Source organism: Gastrolobium bilobum, unplaced genomic scaffold, assembly GCF_033153095.1.
Source record: "Gastrolobium bilobum isolate Gb01-03AN ecotype WA unplaced genomic scaffold, APGP_CSIRO_Gbil_v1 utg918, whole genome shotgun sequence".
Classification (NCBI taxonomy): domain Eukaryota; kingdom Viridiplantae; phylum Streptophyta; class Magnoliopsida; order Fabales; family Fabaceae; genus Gastrolobium; species Gastrolobium bilobum.
In genome coordinates, this window is record NW_026898111.1 from 124,536 (window position 1) to 136,821 (window position 12,286).

General features: G+C 35.1%; 1 protein-coding gene across 2 annotated transcripts in view; it reads right to left on the minus strand.

Annotated features, from left to right (window-relative positions):
• Positions 1-1,030: 1,030 nt before the first annotated feature.
• LOC133312944 (protease Do-like 7) overlaps positions 1,031-12,286 on the minus strand; it is a 29,251-nt gene continuing 17,995 nt past the window's right edge. For both annotated transcript variants that reach the window (XM_061514237.1, XM_061514238.1), the window contains 7 exons: positions 11,926-12,096; positions 11,744-11,823; positions 4,929-5,156; positions 3,478-3,693; positions 3,170-3,327; positions 2,195-2,306; positions 1,031-1,592 (listed from right to left, as the gene is read on the minus strand). In XM_061514237.1, the coding sequence (XP_061370221.1) occupies positions 1,416-1,592; positions 2,195-2,306; positions 3,170-3,327; positions 3,478-3,693; positions 4,929-5,156; positions 11,744-11,823; positions 11,926-12,096 (1,142 nt within the window). In that variant the 3' untranslated portion in view covers positions 1,031-1,415. The remainder of the gene's footprint in view (positions 1,593-2,194; positions 2,307-3,169; positions 3,328-3,477; positions 3,694-4,928; positions 5,157-11,743; positions 11,824-11,925; positions 12,097-12,286) is intronic.

Sequence of the window (12,286 nt, forward strand, 5' to 3'; positions counted from 1 at the left end):
TGTTAAATCAGGTTTCACACCTCCCTTTTTCATTCTTTCTTTCATTTTTCTTTTTCGCCTTTATTTGCACATTATTTCCCTTGTTAGTAAAGAATTTTTTAGAGTTTAATCTTTCTCGTGTCGTAAAAGTTAAAATCATCTTCTATACACACATAAAATTATATGAGATCTATATTTTTTTTTCTTTCTCTTTTTTCTCCTCACATGACCCTATATGAGCGACGTACACTTTTATGTATGTATATAGAAGATAATTTTATTTCCTACAACATTAAATTCATTATTTTAACTCAAAAACTATTAATTAAATATTGTATTAATAGTTAATTTTATATTATATTTTTTTAACATCATTGTCAATAAATTAACCAAGTGATATCACTCTTGATCCTAACATAAGACCTTAATGATTAATACATAACTTGTTACATGGCGGATAAGATAAAACGTGATTTGTTAAATAACTCAAAATTAAATACGAATTAATCAATTTACAAAAGTAAATTGATAGAGTATAATATAAGGATTATGATATAGGGTCGGTAACATTTTCTGCTGATGTCATGATCATTCTTTTGTAGGCAATACTTTTCACACCCTCAATCTACATCTGCTTTTAGGCGGTATTCAGCTTTTAAAGGCTTAGCAATTCTTAACACTTTGTGTCACTTATTTAGCATAAATTTAATGTACAAAAAATTGATCTATTTAAGATTTATAAATAAAATATTAAATAAGAAGTGTGAAGAACAACGATCCATGAGAAGGTCGTTAACCTTGTTGCCAATCTAATATAATGTTTTATGAGCAGCACTATATATGACGAAATTTTTTTTAATACGTCCGTAGTTGGTTTGTTAAAACACTTAGCATTTCTTTTGTTTCATTCAGTGACCAAACTTAGACAAGCCACCAGAAAAGAAAAGGCACAATGATGCGAGATGACAATTGTACATGCGCAGTAGCTTACAAAGTTATATTTCTACTTCAAAGTTTTCCCATCACATTTACATTGTAATGAAAAGGGAGGAGGATGTCAGGGAAGGGGGTTGATAAAATATCGACATGCCAAAGAAAAAACCAAAGGGAAGTTCTTTTTATTGTTAATACATAAAAAATTACAAATATTAATTTTTCATATTTTATTTCATTATCCAAGCTTTCCAGTATATAATATCAAGTAACCTACAGGTTAAATACAGCGGCACATAATCGAAATAACTCATTGCCTCCCTGAATCGGATGCCTCATAATAATAGTCAATCATGACAATGCAATAGAATATCATAGGCCGAAGAGCATCAAATCTGCAACAAGGCTGCACTGCTAAATCCCAGGTCTGAACCTGGAAGAAGTCTTCAAGATTTTGATGCTCCAGTGCAGCTGCATGCATAACAATAATATACTCTACTCATTCATACAGCACTGCAGTTCAATGCCTTGATTATATTACGATGCCAAATTGCAGTGTCTGGATCAAATCTCAATTCCCATGTAGGCCAATAATGCAAATCTTGCTTCAATGTTAGGACTCGTGGCTTCCCATTGAGGTGAATTGTCTTTACACGAACAAACTCTCCATGCTCTAGTTCCTGCCAACATTCAAGGAAAAATTATAATACATATATAATCTAAGAGAATACCGAAAAAGAAGCTTGGCTACTCCTAGACATAAATGTGTAGCAACAAAATCGTGATGTCATGTTATGAAACAGTACCATCACATCCTGACAAAAAATAACTATTTTTCAAGAAATGTGCAGATTTCCTAGTCGTAAAAAGCAATAGTTTGTAGCAGAAAAAGACCGCGAAGTCTTGAGGCACATCAGAACTCAGAAGCATCACAGGTTTACTAATTCCATAAATGTTTCATGCTAATAAGGGCAATCATTTTCTTCTTTCAAAGGAGAAAACTTTTCTCCTACTAGTGACTCATGACATAAGTGGGTCCTACTTTGAATTTTTTTCTTTCTCCACTATTTTGTAGACCCACTTTTTCCATGAGTTACTAGTAGGAGAAAATATTTTCCCAATAAGTAATAACACAACTTACAGTAAATGGGTAAATAAATTTCATCATATAACATAAAACGCCTACCATATCATATCATGTATTTAAGCTCTAAATAGGAAGAAAAGGGAGGTAACTTTGCTTATAAATGAAAATTGCATCTATGCGTAGTAAATTCCGTACCTTTGTCACATCAGCGAAAGAATCTAGATTTGGAGTTGGTTTACCATTAATTTCAACTATCCACTGAAGAGCATATAGACCATATCTATGTACAGGACTCCCATGACACCACCTGTGAATTTGACAAACTTTGTAAGCAGATGCTAAGTCACACGAGCGCAATGCGAGAGCAAAAATTAGACAAGATGTACTATGTCTACATTATTTATAAAAAAATTATGTATTTATTCAAAGGTGAACCCCAATATACGAAGTTTCCTGACTTTGCAAGGATAGGGGTGAGGCTTGCCATCCAAAAATTATGTATTCACAAAAATTAATAAAATTATTAAAGATTTGCTATTAGATAAATATTTTAAACTAATATCCATGAAAAATCAACATAAAAGTATCCATTAAAAAATAGTAATGAACTAATATATTATTTTTAAAAGAAAGAAACTGTTGTCTGGATTCCAAAACCACACTTGAGATAAAAACACAATATGATCAGACCACAAAGCTAGTGTGCAAATTTGACAGAGCGAATCTTCGAACTGTTCATGAATCCAATCTCAATCTGACAATCTGCACACTGGTGTGCAGAGCAGGGCAGAGAGGTACATGGACAAGTAGCATGACATAATGCAAATGTATCAAGACAAGTGCTCAAACTCTGTAATTAAGCAGATGTGGTGTGGAGAAGTTGAGTGAGGATGTTGGATAAATATGTCATATTAATATATTATTATTACTGATTCAGACCTTACATTTGATTATCTAGTCCGAGATCGAAGGCCATCACATGAAGTTGACATGACAGCAGTTTTGTAAGCATAGGATGAACACATGGTCAAAGTAGCTTGCTAAACACTTCACTACAGTAGGCCCTCAGACAATTGTAATATAAACATCCTACCATGCTGCTATCCATTAATCAGGCACTTTACCCTTTTGCAGAATTAAAAATTTGCAAGCACAAAGTTAAAATCATACCTTGCCACATATACACCATGACCTTCTTCAGGGAGAAATCCAAGAGCACGTACTGCTGGATGTGGATCTTGAACAATACAACCACACCAATTAATTGCACGAGTTGTGCCATTTCCATCCCTAACATCTGATCCCACAAAAAGTTCAACCTCTCGTCCCTGATCGACAACCGCACAAATGAATGATTAAGCTATAACCCACGTGCCTCAATAAAGAAGACAAAAAGTTCATGCAGCAGGCTCCACAAACTCACAATCCAAAGAAAGAAATAAAATAACTCTAAAATGAGAGCAAATATTCTCACATACCTGCCGAAAAATAGTCAGGTGAAGCTTCCCATCATTGGTAGAAGATTTGTCTAAAGCTTGGCAAGCATTTTCAATGTCATGGAAGCATGTGACTGGTTCTTTATTGATTGCTAAAACCATGTCCCCTTGTTCTAAAAGATTCTCAGCCTTTGATCCAGCCAAACAACCTTTAACACGTAAAACCTGTCGTCTTATTGGGTCTTTCTTAACAAGCGCCTACAATAATTGTCACCAAAAACCATTAATACCAAATCAGGACAATGGCAATATCAAAGCTAGTTCTTTCAAGAAGTGAAAGAAGGTAATAGAATCTAATAACTAAACAATAGATTAACAAAGAGACAATACAAATTATGGTCTTGCTTGAAATGTTTCTTAAAGTAGAGATGGACAAAAGATACACAGGAAGACTGTTAGCATTCTAGAGGGAAAACAACAAACAGCTAGACAATATAGCATGAAACAGATCAAAGAGACAGGAAACTAGATAATAGAGATATAGAACTGTGTATCTGTTATTGAGATACGGTAGAACAAGGAGAAGCTCCTTCAGAAAAGGGTTTCCCCTTCATAACTGAGTTCCAAGCCTCGGTTCAACTGACGAAATAGCCCCATCCATCTTCTGTACAACATATCCACCTAATTAACTACCACTCTACTGTCTTACCACTTGCCAGCTCATTTACAACCTTTTTAACTACCCTAACTGTCTAACAGTTTTTCCCCTTTGTTCCTATGCAAATACACCTTCCAGTCCCTCTCTTCATTAAGCTGAGGTCTAACCAAAAATGAAGACAGCTTGTCACCAGTACCAACCCACAATTTCAATTCAAGACAAAAATCACAAGAGAAACTATTTGGGTATACTATACTGCCACCTTATGATATTTGTCTAAACTACACTCGCATATAATCTTGTTTCAAAAAGCAACAGTAACCTCCCCCACTTTGAGTACATGCCACCCTACATGCTGTTTTTAAGAATTAATATTATGCATGCTACATGGAACCATCTGTAGAGATGAAAATACAAAGACAAGGGAGGTCAGACAAAAAATTAAAAGGTCAAACAGTCAGTGTAATTTCTGAAACAAGATGGTAATTTAGGCAAACCTCAAAGGAAGTTAGTGTAATTATTCAAATCAATTTTAGCCACTACAACTTGTGACAACCACATTCATTATAAATAGCATATAATTTTCTTATAGTGAAACCAAATGGGTTTTTACATTAATCATCCAAGGAACAAGAGAAGGAATAAAATCTTAAATTCTTCCACTGATAGATAATCATAAATATTGAAGCCTGTAACTTTGCATTCTTTTAATTGCTAAAATGAAAAATATTCTTAAAATATTGCACATTAAAAAGAAAGAAAATACCGTACAGGTAAAAGCACAAACTATAAATCACCAAAAAAAAAGCACAAACCATAAAGGGAAGATCTCTACCTGAATCCAATCATCACTTAATCCAAAACTCCGAGCCTTTGAAAGCAATGTTGGATAAAGTTCAACCTCTAAAATTCTAACAAGTGGCATAGGCCTTTTCACACCATTAATGAGAAGAGGTGGCCCATTTGCACCAGATACAATCTTGTCAAGGACCTGACTTATTGCATAAATTGGAATACCCCTCACAAATTGATGATCTTCTGATGAAGTGCAACCAAATTTCAGCTGGAACAAGGGATTTCAGCATCAGCAAAAATAAATAAAAAGAACATCACAATTCACAATCAGGGTTCATCAGACAAAAAAAAAAACACTCCTCATTAAACCCTAACTAGTGAGGGAAGGGATGAGGACAATCCTTATACGTAGTCTTACCCTTCCCTTCCACAAAAGATGAAAATAAAATTAAATAAAAAGTTATACATAATTACTATTTAAAAATGATTCCCCAGGAGTCTCACCCAACCTCACCCCCAAAAACTATACTTGTGGCATGTTTTGTAAACATAAAATTAAAAATAGGACTGAAATTAATAATTAAAAATAACTGCATGCTTTCTTGGTAGAAAAAAAGAATGAACAAATCACAATGGACACCATATATGATGAGCAATGAAGTGATAATGCAACGAGAACAGCCAAAAAAAGTATACATGTTTTCCACTGATTAACCCTTCTTTTTATGTTGCAGATACCGCCAATAAGAATATTATATAATTAATATTTATAATTGTAGTTTTTATTCCTCTCGACTTTCTATTGTGCCATCAAAGTGGTATAAAATAATTTTAGTAACCCATTTATAATATTCCCCACAAAGACAAAATTACAGTATTCCCATTGCACTCCGTTTTCCCTCTAGAGACCTTTAAAACTATCCAGTTTCCCCCCTCCACTCAAGCACATCTAGGATATAAAAAAATCACATAGAAAATTGCCTGAATTTTTACTAAAATGGTGTGGCATGTTAGTTTACTCTTAGATGGATGAGTGGTCCCTGCCAGTTTATTCCATCCAACAAACCTTAGAATTTGTGGCTATTTCATTCTAGCTGCGTAGTATTTTCCAATCACATATTTTAATCTTTCTAAGACTTAGACAGACCGATTAGAAAAACTAGTTTTTATACAAATTATTTTATTCTTTAACTTTAAAGATTTGTTATTCACTTTTGTAAAAGCCATGTTACTTCAAAGCCGTAAAAGGCCTTTATTAATTAATATTAGAATTTTAAATGAAAAGGAATAATGGCATATAGACTTCAAGGACCAACGAACCATCAGGTAGCGTTTTGAAGTTTGAGTACAATTTGTCTTCTCTCGTCTCTTTCCAGTTTTCGTCTTTCTTCTCTTTTCCTTCTTCTACGAGGACACAGCTGTTTGAAGTTAGGCTTTATTATGTTAAACAAATGAAAAGACCGAAAACTACCATAGAACAAATAGAATGTTGCAAGTCTCTCATCAGGGTATTTTACTCATTATGGTATCATATATTGACAAAGTCTAATTATTCTTCTTTAATTTCTATTCACAATTAGTATTAAGGTAGTATCAGACTGCGTCAATACAAAGGTCATTGGTTCAATTCCTACTAGTGGTTCTTCATCAGTAAGTCATTTATAGGTTCCACCATAAGCCATTGCCAAGGCTTGTGACTTACTGATAATTGATATTTAGTACACTTATTTGTTACTCTTGATTAGTAATTTTATGATCGTTTAGTGTTTAATAGTCTTTTAGGCTGAATTGGATGTTGGGCTTTTGATTGAGTTTAATTTGTTTTTCAAGCTAAAAATCCAGATTTACACTGTTGCAGTATTTTGAGCATAACTTATGTTCTAGGTATCCTATTAATCTCGTTCTTATCCCATTTTGCAGATAACTCAGAGAGCTATAAATGTTATGAAGACATGAAAGCCAAATTCGGACAAAAAAATGGTCAAAGTTGGAGCCAAAGTCAGAAATGAGATGATGAAATTTTAGTTAATTAATTGGGCTTAAGTTTGTATTGGGAACCCAATGTCAATGAGGCTCAAAGCCATTATTTCCGGTTCATTTCCTTTTATTTTAGGTCGGTTTTGTGAAGCCTTTAAAAAGACATGATCAAGAATCCTTGTAGTTCAGTTTTTAGTTTTCGTTTGAATTTGTGTTTTACAGTTTCCAAGATTAATACAATTTTCGTTTTTCTGTCTTTTGTTCTTCGCATGTTCTTCGTTTTCTTTCTTCAATTTTCGTTTTCTACTTAGCCATGCAAGGCTAAGCGTCCTTTAATCAATCCAAGGATTAAGGATTCCATGGTTGAATCCAGAGGACCTGTGCCTCCTTTCCATTCAATTCGTTTCTCTTCCCTTAACTCAGGTTTAACATCGCGTGATTGTGAGCGTTGAATCTGAGATCTATGATTGCACTCTAGGGAAGGGATTAAACGTTAAATTTAACGTTTAGGTTGATTAACCCAATGATCTTAAGTCGAACGGGTTGACACTCCGCGATTGCGCGATTTGACGCGTCGTATTCGATCAAACGCTAAGCGGTAGTCTAGATAGGGGTTCTACTAGAACTTGCTCCTTTTCTTTTTGAAATTACATTTTTCACTTGCATGCATAAATATGATAGAGACCTTCCTTCTTTTATTTTTCCCACTTTGGCCAGATAGCCATCCCTTGCATTATATTCTCCTTGGTTAGCCCCTTTGTCCCTTTTCATATCATTCTTATCTTAGCCACATTACAAGCCTAAGAGTAAAACCATTTGATCTCGCACCTTGAAAATTTATTGAGTATTGGTTTCACCTTAGTATTGTGTTTAAGTGTGGGGATTGTCCGAGACATGCAACATTTTAAGTGTGTGGGGAGACATTGCATTCATTTGGTCATTGTGTTTGCATAAATAGCTAATTGTCGAATTATTATTATAAAAAAAAAGTTGCTGAAAATATATGTATATAGAAAAAAGAGGGCAAACAAGAACAGTGGTAAAACTGTTTCTTTATGACTAAAAAATCATGGGTTCGAATCCAGGGAACAGCCTCTTTGCAATTATGTAAGGGTAAGGCTGCGTACAAAGATTTCCTCCACCCAACACTCACTAGTCGAGTTTAACGGGGAGTGATTTTTATATATATATATATATATATAGAAAAAGAAAATAGAAAAAGAAGAGAAATGCTGAAAAAAAAATACAGAAAAAGAGAAGAGATACAAAAAAAAGAAAGAGGAGAAAGAAATGATGAAAGAAAGAAAGATGGAAAAGAGAAAGGAAAAATAAAAAAGAAAAATGTTTATTTCAGTAATTTTGCATTATCTTTTTTCTGTTTTTTTTATCCTCGTTTCAGTTTTGTTTCTTTAGTTTAGTTCTCGACTAATTCTCTTTTAAATTTCTTAGGTGATTAGCCTCTTATTTCCATACTTATCCATACCTTCACCCTAGCCCCATTACAACCTTGAATAAAAAGTCTTCTTGATTTGTGCATGCATGTGTTTTGAGTAAAGAAGAAGTATAAGTTGAGCAAGCCTATGGTAGGGCAATTTTCTTGAGTGTAATTTGAGTGATACACTTGCTTACCCTATACACTTGAGAGATTGATTGAAAGCATCCCTTGAGAGACCATTTTGCATGATTAACATTATTAAATGAGATTACCATGTTTTGTAATTTGAAGATGAAGGAACATTTGTCTTGATTTGGTTGATCTTTTGAAGCTTTGTGATCCTTGTTCAATTTCTGTATTCTTGACAATTGTTAGAAAGGATAGGTTTATCTTTTAGTCTTTGTCGTTTCCTTAGTTTTGCTTTAAGTCCTAATTTTGCTCAGTAGCGCAAAAGGATAAGTGCAGGGGAATTTAATAATTGATATTTAGTATACTTATTTGTTACTCTTGATTAGTAATTTTAGGATCGTTTAGTGTTTAAGTAACAGTCTTTTAGGCGGAATTGGATGCTGGGTTTTTTATTGAGTTTAATTTGTTTTTCAAGCTAAAAGTCCAAATTTACACTGTTGCAGTATTTTGAGTATAACTTTTGTTCTAGATATCCAATTAATCTCGTTCTTATCCCATTTTGCAGATAACTCAGAGAGCTACAAATGTTATGAAGACATGAAATCCAAATTCGGACAAGAAGATGGTCAAAATTGGAGCAAAAATCAGAAACGAGATGCTGGAGTTTTAGTTAATTAATTGGGCTTAAGTTTGTAATTGGGAACCCAATGTCTATGAGGCCCAAAGCCATTTGATAAGAACCTTGGGATGCACCATCCCAAAAGGCAACTCAAAGGGTGAGAGTGCCCAAAACCTTATAAACCCCACATTAGTTGCTCATACAACCAATGTGGGACTCCAAGTCTCATACCTTGCAAATGGGTCCTAACATTCCACCACGCTCCGCAACCCCAACGCCCACGCGGGCTGGCTTTGCGCTAGTCTTTTTACTAGCCCAGGGCGAACACTGCAATGCCAACGTCACCAGCCGCGCCGCTCGATTGCAACTAGGAGACATAGTGGAAGGCTTTGATACCATTTGATAAGAACCTTGGGATGTACCACCCCAAAAGCTAGCTCAAAGAGTGGGAATGTCCAAGGCCTTATAAACCCCACATTAGATGCCCATACAACCAATGTGGGACTCCAAGTCCCATACCTTGCAAATGGGTCCTAAACCATTATTTCCTTTTATTTTAGGTCGGTTTTGTGAAGCCTTTTAAAAAGGCATGAATAGAAATCCTTGTAGTTCCGCGTTTAGTTTTCGTTTGAATTTGTGTTTTACAGTTTTCAAGATTAATACAATTTTCGTTTTTCTGTCTTCTGATCTTCGCATGTTCTTCGTTTTCTTCAATTTTCATTTCCTACTTAGCCATGCAGGGCTAAACGTCCTTTAATCTAGTCCAAGGATTAAGGATTCCATGGTTGAATCCGGAGGACCTGCGCCTCCTTTGCATTCAACTCGTTTCTCTTCCCTTAACTCAGATTGAACATCGCGTGATTGTGGGTGTTGAATCTGAGATCTGCGATTGCACTCTAGGGAAGGGACTTGTTAGAGATATATAAAACCATTAATGTAACATCACCCAATAGCTTAAGCTTTGGGTTGAATTGATTTTTTACATGGTATCAGAGCCTCGGTGTCACGGGTTCGATCCTTACCCCCCCCCCCCCCCCACTTTCTCTTGTGGAATTTATTAACACAAGTACAATGGGCCTAATGCATCATCCACCCTTCAAGACCAATGGGCTATTGTGTAAAGGAGCATGTTAGAGATATAAAACCATTAATATAACCTCATCCAACAGCTTAAGCTTTTGGGTTGAATTGGTTCTTTACAAGATTAAACGTTACATTTAACGTTTAGGTTGATTAACCCAATGATCTGAAGCAGTGTTTAAAAACTCGGCCCGGCCATCGACCCGGCCGAGGTCAGGGGTCACGGGTTCACTATGCCGACCCGGTTTTATATATTAAAAAAATATAAATATATATATCCTATATGAAAATATTAAAAAGCAATTCACCAATCATCAAAGATTCAAAATATCCTTAACATAATTCACCAATTATAACCACAAATCAATATTACACAACCTAATTAAAGTATCAAGACACCAAAGTACAAAACTCATATTCTAATGATACCAAATTATCAAGATACCACATGTCTAGGTCGTTTAGAGAGAAGAGAACGATTAGATTTAGGTTTGCAAGCATTTTTATTTTTATTTTTTAATAAAACGACGTTGTTTCATGGAATTTTCTTTATAAAAAAAAACATGCAGTGACCTCCTTTGACCCCTCTGATTCGGGAGTCACTGAAACTCGTCCGGGTTTTGGGGGTCGGAGGGGTCGATGTGCATATAGGGTCCAACTTATGACCCCAACCCTCAGAAGGGAGGGGTCAGGGTTGACCCGGGGGGTGGGGTAGGGTTTTAAAACACTGATCTGAAGTCGAACAGGTTGATACTCTGCGATTGCGCAAGTAGACGCGTCATATTCAATCAAACGCTAGACGATCATCTAGAGAGGGGTTTCTAAACGAATGCAGAGATTCCAATTTGTTTAGGATCAACCACAATTTTGGGTAATTATTTGTCCAATGATGGATGTTCTTTGAATCCTAATTCTTGGGTTGGTTGCTTTTGAATAGATAATTTCCGTTTTTACAATCTTAATTTACTTTCCGTTTTTAATAGCATAAAACCCCCTTTTTATACTTTCTGTTTTAATTGATCGATTAAGTTCCTTGCAGATTCCTTGAGAGAGACGATTCAAGTTGTGCCCTCTACTACAAATCCTTATAACCTGATAATTTGACGAGAGTTCGACCGTTCACGCCACTTATCTTGACCTTGAAATAAGGCAACCTCATCTCCCACTAAACTTCTATTAACCAAAAAAATAGAAATCAAAATTAAGGGTTTATTAGTGTCAATTGTCAAGCAACAAACTTTACTAAAAGTTTAAGCTATTAGAACAAAAACTGAGAGTAATTCTTACTAGAATTTCTAATACACTCTCATCACGCAAAAACAAAAAGGAAAAAAGGTTTGAAGCACAGGAATTACACGGGGCACAGGCTTACCCATGTATCATGCTGAAATTAATTTAACAAAGAAAAAGGAGCAGAAAGTTTGAACTTTTGACATTTAGTCAAAAAGGCACTCATGTCAAATGATGAAAACTCTGTTCGGAAAATGCTCAGAAATGGATTATATTAATGTCTTGAGAATTAATTTACCATCCAATTTTAGTATTTTTTCGTATCATGACCCCAATGAAAAATATCCATATCCATCCCAGCAAGCAGAGAATAAGTGTTATAAACCTGAGTAGAGAAGCTTCCCCATATAGCTTGGACCCTTCCTTGTTCGTCTGTTAGCACACCCGAAAATGTACTACCAAAATCTGTATTTAAACACATGAAAAGTAAGACATTAATCCGCATAAGTAACATGCTGGTAAAAAAGTAAAAGGAAAAGAAAAAAAAAAGAACTTGTCCAAATTTACCAGTATCCAGCTCAATTACTTCCATGTTGGTTGCTCTGTAACGTGGGGAATCAGCAGATCCTATATTTAATGCAGCGCAAGGATTGGTAACAACTGATTTCCTAGAAGTTGCTTGAAGGCTTCTACTCAACCCCACAAGGTAAACAGAATCCCCTCGACGTAATGCCGGCTCTGGACAAGAAAAATGTACTAAATATGAGCCTATCCTCAATATAGATAAATGATTGTGGAAGTGCACTAAATATGAGCCTTTCCTCAATATAGATAAATGATTGTGGAGGTGCACGTGCCCTCAAAACCTCTGCCTTCTCACATCATATAAATCTAAAATGTATAGTTTTTCAGACAAGCTCATTTTACC